General features: G+C 36.4%; 1 protein-coding gene across 1 annotated transcript in view; it reads left to right on the top strand.

Moving 5' to 3' along the window:
- Nucleotides 1-18,073, top strand: part of LOC148939501 (proteasome adapter and scaffold protein ECM29) — a 157,742-nt gene that overhangs the window by 112,584 nt on the left and 27,085 nt on the right. The window contains exons 22-25 of the mRNA XM_089106894.1: nucleotides 1,957-2,179; nucleotides 6,208-6,450; nucleotides 7,542-7,740; nucleotides 13,379-13,685. Of these exons, the coding sequence (XP_088963020.1) occupies nucleotides 1,957-2,179; nucleotides 6,208-6,450; nucleotides 7,542-7,740; nucleotides 13,379-13,685 (972 nt within the window). The remainder of the gene's footprint in view (nucleotides 1-1,956; nucleotides 2,180-6,207; nucleotides 6,451-7,541; nucleotides 7,741-13,378; nucleotides 13,686-18,073) is intronic.

Below are 18,073 nucleotides of genomic sequence, written 5' to 3'. Positions count from 1 at the left end.
TATTAAATTTATTGTTTATTGTTACTTTCCAACTTTCACTTTCTTTTATTGTTATTGTTGCTTTCTTTATTATCACTTTCTAATGAGTGGTGCTGGTAGATTTTTTGCTCCAAAAAGCTCCAAGATATAAATGCGAATGAATTGCGTATTCTGTTAATTTTTCAATCGTCAATCATAAACAAAAATGGTTAAAACACCTAAAAAAAAAATTGTCAAAATTTTGGAAAGGGTCCATACCTTAGCTATCCACCGGACCAACGAAATATAAAGCTTAAATAAATATTATTTAAATGATTATAAAACTTATTTTATTAAACAGACCTTTCTATAATTTAAACAAAAGTAAACAGAAAACTGAATAAGAAGGAATTTTTGGTGTGAAGAAGTAGAAGTAGTATGAAGAATTAGAGTAGCTTGAAGAGGTAGCATGAAGAAGTAAAGACAGCACAAAGAGGTATTATGAAGAGGTAAAGGTAGTAAGAAGAGGTATTATGAATAAGTAAAGGTAGGAAGAAGTGGAGGCAGCACAACATTTTTGTAGAGTAAATGTAGTATGTAAAGTGAAGTAAATGTAGACAGAGCAAAGTAATTAAACGGAATAGATGGAATCTTGGCGTGTTGACATGGATGTAATAGGAAATCATGAATACTACTGCTACTGAAATTGTACGGTTGCACAGGAGAAATAGAAAAAATAGAAGATATTTGGTTAAATTTGATGTCACTCCGTGGTTTCAGAATAGAACAAGTCTCGGCTTTTTAATACAGGCCCTAGATTTTGATCTAAGTTGCTGAAGGGCCTGGAAGTTTATGGAGATTTTGTATTAGCTTTCCCAAATAATCAAACATGACGAAAAAGAAGAGGTTAAGTTTAATTCTGATTTATTGAAGCTTACATTTTGATCTAATCTAAAAGACAGAAGTAGGTAAGAAAAACTTAACAAAGATAAAGTAATGAAATAAAGAGGCAAAAATATTGAATTGCTTACTTTACTTACTTAATCCTAATGCCGTCATTAGCGATCTCCACGAGGGGAGTTCAGCAGCAAGGGCCTCTGCATCGGACAGCAAAATTCCAGCTTGGTCCAGGAAGTTCCCGAGACTGTCATTCCACCGGAACTGGGGTCCTCCTCTTGGACGTGACGTTTCCAGCCACTACTGATTGGTTTTAAATTGTAAAAAATCCGAATCGGAGTTTCGAAAGGCAGTCGCAAAAGATGTCCGAACCAGTGACGTGTCCGCTGGGAAACCTGCTATGACAAGGGTGACTGGGAAGATGATGGACTGGAATATATGGAGTGTAAGCAGAGAGAATGTCATTTGTAGTTTAGTTAGTACTTTATAAGGCTCTTGTCCCCTTTTAGCAAAAGCCAGTGTTCTATTTTGAGCCCAGTATAGAGTAACAGCAGCATAAAGCTAATATTTCTTTTTAGGTTTTATTATGTTTATGATTCGGTTGGGTAATGTTAGATGGGGCTGTTTTTTTTCTAAGAAATTTTTCCCCTCTCATTAGTTTTCCATTTTATTTAATTTGAAAGAAAGCGGTTATCAGTGCGATTTTACCAGTGTTTTCACGTTCGGAAATTCTACTAAATAGAATTACTTTAAGTGTGTATAAATGTAAAGTTTGAAAATTTATACTGTTAGACTTACTAAAAATTGAATAATGTGAAAATGTAATTGATTTCCAGAATTTTTTTTTTTACTTTGTGTTCAGAATCCATATCTGCTTTCAAAGTGGGTGTATTGCAAAATGACATCAAATGCGTTCTGAGATTGTAAAATTTGAATCGAAAATTTAAAATTTAAATCAGAGATGAATTGCGAAATACCATGTTTGAATATATAAGAAATAAGGTAAGCCACTATTGTTCTTCACTTTATTTACTTCATTGCCCCTGTTAATATGGCTAATCTTCTTCTTTCCTGACTTGCTCAGCTGCTGTTTTTTTCTAGTTTGGATACCACGATATCTATGGTGCGGTCCCTGGGCCACCTCGTAGCTCCACATCTACCAATAATAATCCCAGCGCTTATTAACAGCGTTGAGGCTGCCCAACATCAACAATTAAATTATATGAGTGTTCGACTGGGGGACCAAGCAGCAACACAAGAAATGTTTGACAGTGCAAGAATCTCCGCGGCAAGGATGACGGCATCATATGAAACAGCACAACATGTTAGACCCTTTAATTTATTATTGAGGAAGTTACAATTGACTCTTCATTTGACCTAAAACCAAGTTTTGATCTAGCACGTACAATAAAAGGAGGTCTTGAGGGGGGGGGGGTGAAGCTTTTCCCTTTGACCATGATGTTGGAAATTTAATTCCTGTTTTTATATTCTTTAAGATTTCTTCACTTTCAAAATTCTTCCAGACATGTTTGAGATTGTTCTTTATCGTGCACTTTTTCTCTTCCCCTCTAATTTACTGTCTTTTTCCTTATATAAATAGAAAGTTATATATAACTGTTTTTGGACAAAATTTCAATATAGATTAACAAACTTCATAAGCGGCCATCCCAAAAACGTTATTCATTCCCCAAAACCTATAAAAGGCAACATTTAAGGAAATTTAGGGTCTTAAATATTACAAAGGGGTATGCCACCCCATATCCCTTGTTTGATCGATCTTTTGATTTTACTATAATGCATAGGATTCGGAAATCTCATTGCGAGGAAGAATATTTGTATTTCCATTAGATTTCCAGCATCATGGTCAAAGGGAAAAGCTTCACCCCCCCCCTTCAAGACCTCCTTTTAATATATGGGTCAGATCAAAATAGCGTTATGTTCGATCGATTGTTCGATGTTCGATAGTGCTATCGAACATCTATAGTGCTATCGAACATAGCTATCGTTATGTTCGATAGCGTTATGTTCGATGTTCGATTGATGTACATATGCTATTGGCGTTACCCTAATTCGCGTTTCCCTCGAAAATGAAACTTAAAAATGATTTGTGTTTTATTTTTTGTTCTTTTTTTTTGCCGAACAATTTCAAGAGAAGAAAAGAAATTGTTTATAGATATAATCATATTATTTGACATAGAGATATTGAAGCAACTAACCACAGAACAGATATATTATGTAAGCCATTAAGGTTAGCTTTGCAGGCCTTATATAATTCACTTTTGACAACAAAACATATGTTGTTCTTCACAATAAGATTTCCGGTGATCCTGTGCATTATGGTAAAAAATAATTCTGTCAATTTACTGGCAGCATCTTCTTAAGATCAGAAGTCCCACTGTAGATTCAAAATGTTGTGAACTCACATTAATACCCACCTAACCTTACTCGTCTCGTTAAAACTGACAGAGATTATAATGTAAGCAGATATAGTACAGGCAGTTACAGAATCATCAGGCACATGAGGATCCACCGGGAAGTTTACTGTTTCATTTTCAAAAGAGTGGAGTTGCTGGTGACAAGATGCAAACACCCTGCCACAAAATTGCCCCCCTCCCCCTTACATTCCCGCAAGTATATGCCACTGGAAGTATCCCTAATATGCCTGAAAAATAATAAATATACAAGGATTTTGTTGTCATGCTCTATTTAGATATTTTCTCATCACTTTTACCCCATCTCTCTCTCATTCGAGGACTCCTTTTTTGTTTTTGTTTTTTTGCTTGGACTGAGCTGAATGCCCCAAAAATATGATTTTGGGACTTTATAGACTCTCAGTCCGAACTTTTACTGAATTTCAGGCTTTGCAGTTTTTGTAGAGGAGGATTTTTGTGCGTATAATTGAAAAGGGGGGAGGGCATCTGTATTTTAAGAGGGAAAGGGAAAGGAATAGTGATTAAATTAAGTAAGCTTTTAAGGTAGTAAAGCTAAATTGATTTTAGAGAATTGATTTGTTTTAGGGGAAGGTTTTTTTCCTGAAAGCTTGGTTATTTTTTGATTTTCTCAAATTTTATGACACAAAAAACACTGTTCAGAATGTATGTTGTCTTCACTAAAGCGCAAAGTTTTGCTTTCAGCTCGCACATGAAACCTCCTTTTGCTTCTAGAATATGTTTGTGTTTATAGTTCCGCCTGAGTCACCAGGGTCATCAAGGAGGAGCCTCCAATCATCCTGTCGGTTTGCTTCAGCTACCAGGTCCCCCCACTCGGGCTTTATAAAAGTGTTAAGGCTGCATAGGGCAGTCTGGTAATTGTTCCGTTGTGTATTCAAATCAATCAATCAAATCAAAATCTCCTTTATTTCAAAATGCTTACACGGTCATGCCGATTCTTGTTTTTTTCGTCAAGACAATAGTAAAATTCAAAAAGTCTACATATACAAAATGCAATTCTCACATTCAGTGACATGGTCAACACAAATACAATTTTTACAACACTTAGACGGTCGACAAAATTATAAAGACAAAAATTTAAATAACATACATCTATATATAAAATTAGGCATCTAAGTTATAAAGGCGAACAAACCCAGGCACAAAATTTTTTCCATATCCTGCATTGGTTGTAAATACTGGTTGTATTTTTGGTACAGATTCAGCAACAGACCTCTGCAACTTTGTCTACAACGGAAAAACCCGGAGGAAGTATACCGTGGAGGTTGGAATTTTCAAGATACCCTTTCCCAACTTGAGACTAAATTGTTGCCTTCTTTTTTTAAGGATAACAAGTTTAAATTCTTGGAGGGGCGATACATTTTCAAGATACCCTTTCCCAACTTGAGACTAAATTGTTGCCTTCTTTTTTTAAGGATAACAAGTTTAAATTCTTGGAGGGGCGATATATAGGGAACCTTAGGAGGTTTAGACGCCACAAGTAGGGCACGGTACTAAACTCGCTCCAATGTCTCCGACTGTTCATGAGTAAGGGAGAAGTGCCATGCTTGATAACAATATTCTAAGATAGGTGTAATGAAAGAAAGATAGAACCTCAGAAGATGTTCAACAAGAACACCATAACGAGATAGCAACTTCATTGCAGACATACCCATATTTCCAAGTTTTACTCTTGCTTCCTACTTCTTTGTCCCACTTCATATCTGATGAAATATGGACGCCTAGCAGCTTAATTATGGTCACCATCTGCTTTTGGTGTAGTGGAGGATAATAGGTTGGTTCGGTCTTTAAGAAAGAAATTGGAAGTACAGCGGACTTGTCCACATTCACCACCATGTCGTTACTGGTAGCCTGGTTCTTAATGTCTTCGATGATACCATACGCGTTGCTTGGGGAGTCCTTATGGAAAATTTCAGTTAATGACAGATCATCGACGTACTTCCATCTTTCTGGATAGAAATCTGCCTGCTCGTTGACCATTACAAGAAACAAAAGAGGACCAAGGATTGTTCCTCGTGGCACTACACATTAGATTTGAACCTCGGTTGAGTATGCGCTCTTATTTTTGGTGCTTTACTTTCGATCCGAGAGAAAGCTGGCAATGATTCGAACTAAGGTAGGGGTGTTACTATACCTTGTAAGTAATTTTTCGGTGAGTTTACTGTGGTTGATCAGGTCTAAAGCTTTTTTCAGATCTTTTGCTATGAGGTTTATCCAGTTGCTGGGGCTGTCTAGGTTCTTGAGGATTTTGTCCAGGAGGCTTACCAAATAGTGAGCTGTTGAGATCTTGGGAATACTACCAAATTGCTTTGGATCCACCTTACTGATGATTTTTTCCTTTGGCCAGGAAGAGGAATTGCTCGTTGGCTTTGCTAAATACCGGTGTAGGAGTGATCAGCCGAACTCCAGTGAAGTCATTAGGTGCATCTTTTTTAGGTATCGTTGTCACATATCCTTTCTTCCATAAAGAGGGGAAGTTGCCAAAATTGGTTATGTGGTTAAATAAATTTTAAAGTGGCTGACTAAGTTCGTCTAGGAATGCGTTTGTAGCCAGTGAAGAACAGCTTTCGGAAGTTGCTTCTCATCAATTCATAGAACATGCCTCAAGTATTTCCACCTACGCACTCTGATTACTTCTACTACAAGTGGCACCTCGCATTGACTGGTTTGTGAGTCCAATCGATATTCAGTATTTTTGGATGGCAAGAATTTGAACACTTGAATTCAACTTTTCTGTTGTCGTTTAAGTCAAAAGTCACGTTGCTGTTAAAAAGCCGGAGTTTTAAATGTAGAGAGAGATTTTGAGATCGCCACGTTCCTTCAAGTTCAAGTTATTATTTACCATATTTATACTTATTGCTCTATTTTAAAAAATAAGTGTCTTTATTTTTATTTTTTTTAGACTCTACAATTTTTGGATGCTGAGAAAACAGAGATTATTGTCGTTTCTTTGCTTTCAACAATAAAAACGAATAATCCTCTACCAGTCAAAGGCTGTTCTGCTCATTTGATATCCTCGCTTGCGCAGCTTCGACCTCACGAACTTCAGCCTGTTGCTGGCAAAGCCCTTGCAGTTCTCTGTAAAGGATTGAGTGATCGAAACTTGGCTTTGCGTTCTACTTATGCTGGTACTATTGGTCAGCTGGTAAGTTATACATACCTTTTCTTCTTCTCTGTGTGAGCTACTTAGGTTTACTTACAGGTTTGACTTCTACACCTATACTGCTTATTGCAATTCATTTCATATATTTTTGACGTCTCAAGAAGATTCGAGTCGTCCAATTTTCGCGTTCCAAGCGCACTTATTTCAATCAGTTGTGATTGATTTGTGTATAACAAGATGTTTCTCTCTTTAAGATGTTTTTCTCTTTTTTCCTCGTGAATAAAGGGTTCCATGTGCCACGCCCGAAAATTTGTAATTTTTTTATTTTTGGTCACAAATTTATGGTTTTTCTTTGAAAGCTAGTTGACTTATTAAAGTTTTATCCTTTTTTTATTTTTATTTCATTTTAGCTGTGGTTTTAATACTTGGGTTTATTCTCAATTTGAATCCCCCCCTCCCTGTGTATTATTTATGTTTCTTTTGAATAATGATTAGTGGATGGTTGTTATGGGATATTTTTGCCCTGAATCCAGACTTTTTTCTTAGTTTTTAACACAATTTTGTCGTAATTTAAATTATAATTATTTGTATATTATATATTTAAATGATACACATATACATATTTGTATAATATACAATTATATTTATATAATGTACATGCGAGAGGGTAATTTCGTTAAAAAGAGGACCTAAAATGTGACGACGATAAAATAAAAGTCAAAAATTCTTCTTTTTTTGTTGAATATATAAAATTAGTATCGACTTCGAAACTCAAGCTGAGATACAATAAGATACCCCCAGATGGACAACAGTATGAGAAACCGAGTATGAAATACTTATATAGAAATTAATTATGCTCGGTCATTACCATTGACGGCAAAATATTGACAATTTTAATGCTAATAGAAAGGCCTCTATTCTTAAGCCTACTAGTAAGGAAATTGAAATTCATAATTAGACTGAGTTTATAATAAGATGTTTTTTTCTGTCTTTGGAATACCAAAATTCTTTAAGGAAACTTAAGAAAATATATTTTAACTTTTTGTGAATAATCTTGGAAAAATCTTTTGAAAGTAAACACGTAGTGACTGTTCTTGAAAAATCCTTGAAGATTTTTCCTGTCTGTTTTGCAGGTACGTGTTGCAAAAGATTCGTCGATAGAAAAGCTGCTGAACATGCTTCAAACGTGGTATTTAGAAACGAGTGAAGAAAGCACCCGCTCAGCGTGTATGCAAACAATTCAAGCGGTTTCACGCTATAACCCAGATGTGCTTAGGAACCATGCAGGAACGGCTCTCTCCTTGGCGTTCCTTGGAATGCATGGAAAGTCAGGTCAGACCTTTAACATAATTTACGTTTTTAGATTGAATTTTCCAGGTTACTTTCCAAAGACCTGGCATCCAAATTTAGTGGATAAAGTGACCAAAAATATTTTTAATTGCCACAATGGAGTTGCAATCTGGAAATTTGGACTTTTTCTTATTGACTCAGGACTTCTATAGTCAGTCCAATAAAAATGCACACCGCCTAATATAAGGAAATTTAATTAGGATAGCCAAAAATATGTAAAACCAACAAAGTTTTTGCGTTTCACTTCTCAGAAGCTGTACATGCTTCTGAGAGAAGCCATCAGAATGGCTTTCTTGTTGGGCCTTAGAGTCCTTAGAGTGCATTGAAAGTCAGATCAGATTGTTATTTTTCGAGGCTGTTTTCTGGTTGAGGTCGAGGCTGTTTTTTAAACATTTGCCCGAAATTTTTGTGTAATAATAATAATAATAATAATTTATTTATTACCCACTATAAAAAAGAAGTGGAGTACATAAAAAAAAAAAAAAAAAAAAAAAAGCCAACTCGCACACTTAACAATTATTTACATAAAACGACGTGAATTATGGTGCGCAGTAAATTTTTTTTAACCTAAAGACCCCTTATTTAAATTCCACCATGGACTTGTGGACCCTGGACTTGTAGAGCCGGTGCAATTAATGCACCGTGTACACAGTCTCATTTAGTACACAGTGTAACACAGTCGCCAGAAGTGTGTAAAACCAAAGAAAATTTAAACAATTTGCACTACTCAGAAACTATGCAAGAATTCCTCTGTTGTTGGTATTCCATACAATGTGTGAAAAGTTAGGTCATATTTTTAATATGGGGATGATTCATTCAAAGGTGCGTCCATAGGTAATCTAAAAAACAGCACAGAGCTATAAAGAAAGAAAAAAAGAAAAGAAAAAAATTTCTCAAGAAAGAAAAAAAATTTACGAAAAACTAAAAGAAAATAATTTTCAAAATATAAATAGAACGAAAGAAAATGTAATGCACAATTGAATTACTTGTGAGCCACAACTCATTCAATTATGCATTAGAATTGTTTTTCTTTCTTTGATCAGAATTTGTTACTCAGTTCAGTAATGTCTACATTTTCTAATGGATTTTAACATGTATTGTTTTTAATTTTTAATGTTTTTTTATGCTCTAGTCCGTCTAATTTATGCTGAACAAGAAATGACGTACGATTTTCTCTCAGCGGGCGTGACCTCTTTACATTTCAGGGGAGGAGCGCGTATTTGAAAAAGCGCTAAAAATAGGAGAATTATATGTCATAAAAACTTCGACATTTTGGGTGAGAAGCTTTTTGAGTTTTCTGTTCAAGAACTTAAGTAAAGGAAAATCAAAAAGATGTCAGTATGTATCTACAGGGTGGGCGGAAAGTAACTCCCTATTTTGATTAATAAAACAATGTACATTATATTTATTTATTCTCAAAAAAATTAATCATACAAGGTAGGCATAAATGGTAAGTATTCTCCAAAATTTAATATGTGCCCCAGATCTTTCCACCAGCTGCTGCAAACGTTCAGGAATGGCATCCACTGACTTTCTCAGAAACTCCGCTGGGATGGTGGACATGACTCCCTTAATTCGATCCTCCAGTTCTTCGAGTGTCTTTGGTTTGGAGCGGTAGACTTCTTCCTTTACCCAACCCCAAAGAAAAAAGTCGCAGGGTGTCAAATCCGGGCTCCTGGATGGCCATTCATGTGGACCCCGACGTCCCAACCAACGCCCCAGAAAGCAAGCATCCAGCAATTCGCGGACAAGAAGAGCAAAGTGTGGTGGGGCGCCATCTTGCATAAATATCAACTCGTCGATGTTCTCCCATGTGCTGACAACTGGCCAGACTCTATCACGCAACATATCAAGGTATCGTTCAGCATTAATGGTGTTGCGCAGAAGAAATGGGCCCACAACCTGATCTGAGGTGATACCACACCACACCGTTACTTTGGGTTGATTTTGCTGTTTTTCAACTGTCATCATAGGATCCTTTCCTGCCCAGTAGTGGCAGTTGTGACGGTTGACAAAGTCTCCGACGTGAAACACAGCCTCATCAGTCCAGAGGATGTTGCGGAAGAGATGGGGCCACTCTTCATGCCAAGCCAGTATGATTTCTCCGAACTCCATGCGAATGTCATAGTCCTCATCCGAGAGTGATTGGCAGTAGTGCGGCTTCCACGCACGCCAGTTCAACTCTTTCTTGAGCACAGTTCGCACTGTGTAGCGGGTGAGTCCACTTTCCCGAGCTGCCTGGCCAGTTGACTTTCCTGGACTACGCTGGAACAGTGCTTGGACTGCGTGCACTGTCTCCTGGGTCGTGGATGTCGAAGGGCGTCCACTTCTGCGAACATCTACCACAGATCCTGTGGTCATGAGCTTTGCGTGACAGTTTATTATTGTTTTTGGATCCACTTGGGCACGTGGTCCATGAATAGTCCGCCCCCATCGTTGAACTCGTACGACAGATTGCCAAACTTCATATCGTGACGCCAGCTGGGCACGCTCCTGAAGTGTTAACTGCTTAGCCATGTTACAGTTTTATATGAAATCAAAAACAGAACTATCAATAAAATTGTACCATTTGAGAGAATTAATCATAAAAATATGACAAAGCAATAACAAATTATATACAATTTATAAGTAATTTAAAATAGGGAGTTACTTTCCGCCCACCCTGTAAATAACTTGGATCGTGAAATCACTTTAGCTAGTCGGTAAGCCATTAACCTATCTTTCATTAATTGGTATCTCCCCTACCTCCGATGAAGCAGATACGTCTCTGAAGATGTAATCACTGGGTAAAAATCAACTTTAGGAATCGGTTTTTCATGAAAAAAGAAATTAAATTGAAAAAAATTTAAACTTCATGACGTTTTAGTTACAAGATACAAATAGAAATATGCTTAGAAACATAATTCAGCTTAAAAACACTAATATAGTAGTTTTTAACATAGTATTTAGAAAAATACTAATAGATACTAATATAATAATTTGTTCTATATTATCCTAGAGCCGCTTCCTAACTTTAAGGATATAGGTCCAACTTTATGGCAAGTCATATTCTTGGCTAATGTGGCCGGTGTGGTTTGGCAAAAGTGTCCTGCTCATATATTATCCTATATTATCCTACCTATGTTGTCCTAGAGCCGCTTCCTAACTTTAAGGATATAGGCTAAACTTCATGGCAAGTCATATTCTTGGCTAATGTGGCCGGTGTGGTTTGGCAAAAGTGTCCTGCTCATATATTATCCTATATTATCCTATCTATGTTATCCTAGAGCCGCTTCCTAACTTTAAGGATATAGGTCCAACTTCATGGCAAGTCATATTCTTGGCTAATATGGTCGGTTTGGTTTGGTAAAAGTGTCCTGCTCATGTCTCTCTCCTCTGATAGAGATGTCCATAAGTGCACCTTAAAGTGGTAAAAGGGTGGGTCTCCCTACTAACTGCCTTCTACCTGTTCAAAGGGTGCTAACGCGCTGGGGTGGTTGAGCTGTGGACTTACTTTCGTAGGTCTTCTGCCGACTGGCACATAAGGTCACGACGATTACCTCTCCACTGGTGCAGATTAAAGATCTACCGTTGTCGATCTTAACTGTGTACGATCCTTCTCCGCGTATCGATCTAGTGTTGCGTTTTGTCGTCCTAACCTTCTGGTTACTGGAGGGACCGAGCATCACACATCGTGAGGGAGACGACCTTTGCTCATGCGCACCATGTGACCCCAGTAGTGCCATAGGCTTCTTGCAGTTTTGTTGGTCAAAAACAGAAAAGGCCTTCGGAGCGATTAGCTAACCAAATTCTTATGAAGCATCAATAAAATATTGGACCAGAAAAATCAAACAGAAAGAAAGAAATTAAAAATAAAATGGGTGTTCCCGGTTGGTGACACCCCAATAAAACTTGTAATCTGGGTTGAAAATCAGCAAGCCATTCTTGGGTCAATGGGAGTGAACCTGCTCCAAGAAAGTCGGGAGGTAGTCACCTGAAATGTATGTTCTATGAAGTTGGATATAACGCAGGCTCTAACCGCCTCAGAATTTCATCGAAATCACATGTATTTTTTATGCCTGATTGAAACGATGATGAATGATCAGGGTGAAAAGATTACTCACGACCCTGTCATTGCAAGAAATGTCACTTCTACAGTTCTGAGTCCAGGGGCGGCCCGGTCTACATGGGATTTCATTCTTCCTGTTTGAAAAGGCCGAGTAACCTTTGCTGGAATGGAAGGCAATATTAAACTGCATTAGATGTAAAGCATTTCCTTCAATATAACTAATGAAATGATGAAATATGGTAGATGGAAATATGCCGACGAAAGCCTAACATCTTCTCCATGACCAATAAAATATGGCTGAAATGGCTAGGCCACGTAATAAGGTGCCAAGAAGAGACTCTGGCACGCTAGATACTGTTAGAAGTCCATCCCTCTCCTCTCCCTTCTTCAAAGAAATAAAAACCTGGAGGTCAGCTAACTCTTACCATGGCATAGTCAGAAAGGATGTCTAATAACTCGAGGATTCCTGGAAGCATAGTCACAAGTGTGACAAGGCGTGGCCGAAGTCTGTTCGGCCGCACACGGAAGATAGAATACAATGGAAGCAATTGGTCCAGAAGCCTCTCGGTGCAAAGCTTGGTTAAATAGCCCATTTCTCGTTTTAGGTTAGCAAATAATTCTAAGCTAGATAAGGAAAGAGCTTGGATAAATTGCCTATAACTAAAATTGTTTTCGGGAATAACTTTATTCTTCCGTCGAAATATTTCAATTTGTCGGGATAGGGAAAAATGGCAACTGTAGCATATCTCTACAATCTCAAGTCCTGCATTTTGGGAAGAACTGTTGCGGGAGAAGCGCATTTTCATGGTTAGAATTTCTCAGTGGAATCGTGGTAAAAAACGGACGAATAGTAAACAGAGAAAAAACGGAGTAAAACTTATAATAAGATATTTGGAGGCAGATCAAGATACAACCAATATATAAAGTTTTTTTTTCATTTTATCTTCTTTTTACTTCACAGATGAAAGGGATTTTTTAAGCATCCGTTTTTTAAAGCAAGCCTCGCTTTTCTATAAGAATGGAGTACGGTCGTTTGCTTCTGTATTTGGCTCAACTTCCTTGTTGCTACAATGAGTTGTTAATAAAAGTAGAGTAGTAAACCACTAAACCATACCATGATTTTTTCAGTATCTAGTTTTTAAAGGTAAGCTTTATTCCCTGCTGCGTTTCTTTTTTTTTTTCGCATGCATTGAAATTTTCCCTCGTATACGTATCTGTATTTTCTCTTGAGCCGTTTACCCAAAAAGTTACGAAATCCCCGCATTTTCAAAAATTACATCGTTTTTGCAAAATGTTTTATGTGGGTTTTTGCAGAGGCGGATCCAGAATTTTTTAGGGGGGGGGGGCGAAATAGGTTGATCCGAAAAAAAGTTTGGGGGGGGGGCAAAATAGGTTGATCCGATTAACTTGCGTTAGACGCAAACTAATTAGCGTAAACTTGGGTTAATTAAGTAAATTACACTACTTTAGACTACGCTAGGGGGGGGGGGCGCCCCCCACGCCCCCTGGATCCGTCACTGGGTTTTTTGGGATATTGGCTATACTATTTATTCAATCATATAATATTTTTAGATGACCCTACAATCAAAGGCTGGGAGAAAGTTTGGGAAGAGATAGCACCCGGGACTGAAGGTGGCATCCGCTTCTATATGGATGAGATAGTTAAGATATCGAAGATGGCCCTAAACGCTGCATCATATCCTCTGAGAGCCCAAGGTGCAAGATGTCAGGGGAAAATAGCAAAAACAATGGGTCAGAAACTTGACGAAAAAGTTTATATGGACCTGCTGAATGGTTTGAAGACGTCCATGGGAGGAAAGGTGTGGAGTGGAAAAGAGGAAGTTGTAACTGCTTTTGCTGATGTTATTGAATGCAAAAGGTTAGATTGCTCCACTACTATAATAATTGACTCATATTTTTACTTCTTTTTCTTACCTTTTTTTGTGATTACGTAACATTTAACTGAGTTAGTTGGGATTAGAGGCCAAATCATCTTATTTTCAAATTAGGAGTAAACTATTGTCATTATTTGCCATTATTTATTATTTCATTATTTGCCATTATTTAATATTTAATATTCTATGTCTCGTTATTTAATATTTCATTATTTGCCATTATTTAATGTTTAATATTTCGTATTTCATTATTTAATATTTCATTATTTGCCATTATTTAATATTTCATATTTCATTATTTAATATTTCAATATTTGCCATTATTTAATATTAGTCATTATTTTTCTATTTATTTTCCATTATTACTTCTACTGTTTTCCGGCTTTATCACGAGCTGTACCACGAACTTCTGAAAAAAAGCCGAATAGAGTGCTTTTTTATTTTATTCAAATTCCGTTTTGTAGCTGTAGTGGATAAATGTTAGTAATATTTAACATGTTTTATCAAAATTTTATTAAAATTTTGTTTTTGTTATATTTAGGTATAATAACAAAATAAAAATAAATTAAATAAATATATTAAATATAAACAATGTTTAAAAAAATTATGAGTTTTTATTAACAATGAGACTCTGAACTTGGATCTCGATTGAAAATAGTCGAAATTGAATCTTATACGAATTCTTTTCAGTTTGAAAGAATTAGTTCTATTTCTGTTTACATTCGCCTTTATTAGTTTTTATTAGTTGTCGCCAGTATTCGCTTATTAATAAAATAAATAAAGAAGGTTCGAATCCAGATAAAAAAGATTACCTGGTTATTCAAAAGTTCTACTACAACGCCCCGAAAAAGATCTGTAGTTGTATAAAATACTAACAAAATATAACTTATTTTGTCAAAATTTGGATTTTGAAGTTTGATTGCAGATGACTCAGTTATGGCAACTAAAGACAAATTTAATAAATAAAAGTTTTTTAACAACTCTATTCTCTTTGGGAGAAGTACGATTGCCTCTGTTACTCTCTTAATTAAAAGTTACAGGGAATTAATTACTCAATTGCTGGCGAGGATGAGTAAAAAGAATATTCGTAAGGGTTAATTCTCATGGTGATCCTGAATTAGAACATAGTGAATTAGGTATCCTTTTTTGCTTCAGCTTTCTTTTTCTTTAACCGTCTTTCATCATAGCTCAGTGTTGCAGCTCGGCAGCAGTAAGTCTTTTTTAAAGCTTATATTTACAGCCCCCCTCCTCAAAGGTAAGTCAACGTTTGTTTCCGATTCATTTTTTTCCTATTTTTAGTTTGGTTTCCAGGATACCACAGTAGACAGAATATAGCAGTATGATCATTCTCTATCTCTCCCATTATAAAAACCCGGACAGGGGTGCGAGTGGAAAGAAACAGGCTAAACAAGCTAAGGCAGAATGAGGTGGGAGGAGCATTTTGTTCACGATGACCAGAAATTATCTGCGATAAGCTTACTGGTATATTCAGAAACAGGCTAAACAAGCTCAGTCAGAAAGAAGTGGGAGGAGCTTTTTGTTCACGATGACCAGAAATGATCTGCGATAAGCTTACTGTCTATAAACTGTGTAGGATACTTAGAAATTTTTTTCTTAATCGTATTGGGAGGCTAGACCATTAGTCCTGAGATTCCCTTCTTCTGTTGTAGTTAATTAGGGCATCAAGAAAAGTCTTTCATCATAGCTCAATGTTGCAGCTCGGCAGCGGTAAGTCTTTTTTGTGAAGCTTATATTTGCAGCCCCCCTCTCAAAGGTATGTAATTTCTGTGGACGTTTCCAACTCATTTTTCCTATTTGTAATTTGGTTTCAAGGATACTTAGAATTTGATTTTTTTTTTTTTTTTTTTTTTTTTTTTTTTTTTTTTTTCTTAAACGTATTGAGAGGCTTATACCCTTTGTCCTGAGATTTCCTTTTTCTGGCGTAGTTAATTAAGGTGCCCAAGAAAAGTCTTTCATCATAGCTCAGCGTTGCAGCTCGGCAGAAGTAATTCATTTTTATAAAAATTATATTTGCGGCCCCCCTCCTCAAAGGTATATAATTTTTGTTGACTTGTCTCATTCATTTTTCCAATTTTTAATTTGGTCTCTGGAATATTAAGAATTTGGGATATTTTTCATTGAACGTAATGGAGGGCTAAACCCTTAGTCCTGGGAGTTCCCTCTTCCCCCTAAGCAGTTATGACATCGAAGAAAAGCCTTTCATTGTAGTTCAATGCTGCACCTTGAACGTCATTGCAGCTTTGTCATTTTTGTAAAATTTACATTCATGTTCCACCTCTTCAAGGGTAAATAAGCTCTATTGACTGGTGCTATTCATTTTTCCTATTGAATTTGATTTCCAGGATGCTTAAAATTTTAAGATTCTTTTTAATTTAAACATATTGGGAGGCTAGATCCTTGATCCTGATTTCCCCTGTTCTAGTATGCCAATCTATAGAGAGAGAAAACATACACTACATTTCGGAATTTTTCAGACAGCTGACTACATTTTAGAATTGAACACGAAAAGTTTTATCAGAAGCATAAGGAAGTTTTTTGGCCAAGAGTGTCTTTTTTCGTGTAATTGAGGGGTATGTTAACTTTTAAGGTGATAAAATGATATGTTTAAAACATACGTATGTTTACAAATAACATATTTTTGTATTGTCTGAAATACAGGAGATTTTTTTTTCTTACTTTTATTTCCTAGACCGTCGATTTCATTGTATTGCTAGAAAGTCTGATCTCTTAACCTCCTGGTAAGGGTCTAAGCTCCGTGTTTTTGTACTGAAAGGTTTGACCTCAGGCCGGACTGATGCAAATGACATTACATTTTGGAAAGCCGTATTAATTCTTGCGTGAGGCCAAAAAGGATGGAATTGGCTAGTAATTGAACCATGGAAAGCCGTATTAATTCTTGCGTGAGGCCAAAAAGGATGGAATTGGCTAGTAATTGAACCATGGAAAGCCGTATTAATTCTTGCGTGAGGCCAAAACAGATGGAATTGGCTAGTAATTGAACCAGAACCTACAATTTGAAGTCGAATTTTATAGCCTTTGTGAGAGAGGAATATCTGAAGCTGTGCAACCAAGCTTTCTTTCCATCGATCCATGTTTCTGCTTTTGACTTGAAAGCTTCGTTCTAGTTGGCAAGCAGACATGCACGAGTTTCAAATCGAAGTTGAACTAAAACTAAAAAGCCCTTAAGATGTACGATATCGAGATCTTTGATCCACTCCTTTCTAAGTGGTGATTTTGGAAAGTTGGCCTGCGGCAAGAAAATCTACTTTTGAACCAATGCTGATATAAGTTTTTAATCGCTTATCAATATTTATTGATGAACTGATCAAAGTATATGATATCCTTTTCCGTACAAAATTCGTCCATGCGAGACACCATTTTAAATTTGTTGGCATTTGTTCATTGACAGAATTTGTTATCGACATCGACGTTGACATTGATTTTGTCATTGACATTTTTTTGTTGACATCTTCAGTTGTGTGATATACATTTGAAAAAAAAAATCTGGTTAAAATTTTAAAACAAGGGAGGGGCTTGTAAGTAACAATCGGCTGTTATGCCTCGGTCATCTTTGCAATGAGGGGTTGACATCTTTTACTAGTACCTATTATTCGTTTCTGGTGTATTTGAGAGTACGAAAAATGGGATTTATGTCTGCTACGGAGAGGGACGTGCAAGTAAGAATAGGCTGTTAGAACCCGGTCTTGTTCTTGATTAAGGGGTTAGAAACTTTAGCAAATTAGTTTACCTTTTGTTTGATCAAAAGAATTAGGAAAACAGAATTCTAAGACAAGTGAGGCAGTTTTGGTTAAGAATCGGTTGTTAGACCACGGTTGTCTTCAGGGATGAGAAGTTATGTACTTCTACTGACTGATGTACGTCTCTTTTATTTTTAGCAGCGTCTATGTATTATGGTATGATTATGAAAAGCAATAGATACATTTATTATATTGCAAGTTTTGAGCTCTTTACTATTCAAAAGATTTCGAGGGGCTAACAACTTCAGTTTGTACTTGTCCATTACTCAGAACACACCCAAGATGTTAATTTAGGTTAATCCCAATGAAAATACCGAAATATGATGAAGATATAATACTTTATTAATAAAATTATGGGAACTACAGCAGAAAATTATGCAAAGCAGGCCACCCATAATGTATTATATTAAATACCTAACCTAACCGAAATACCAACTCTATATATTAAATATTTAATTAAAATATAACTGCAACGTGGTTCTCTACTGAGCCTAAACTAGTTGTAATCGAATATAGATAGCTAAAGCAGTTTTAGTCAGATATTGTGGATCAAAATTCTTGAGTGTGTTCTGAATAATGGAAAAGTACCCCAG

This window comes from Artemia sp. Qi Xiang Cuo, chromosome 21, assembly GCF_049724085.1.
Source record: "Artemia sp. Qi Xiang Cuo chromosome 21, ASM4972408v1, whole genome shotgun sequence".
Taxonomy (NCBI): Eukaryota; Metazoa; Arthropoda; class Branchiopoda; order Anostraca; family Artemiidae; genus Artemia; species Artemia sp. Qi Xiang Cuo.
This window is presented reverse-complemented; position numbering and strand designations above follow the sequence as displayed.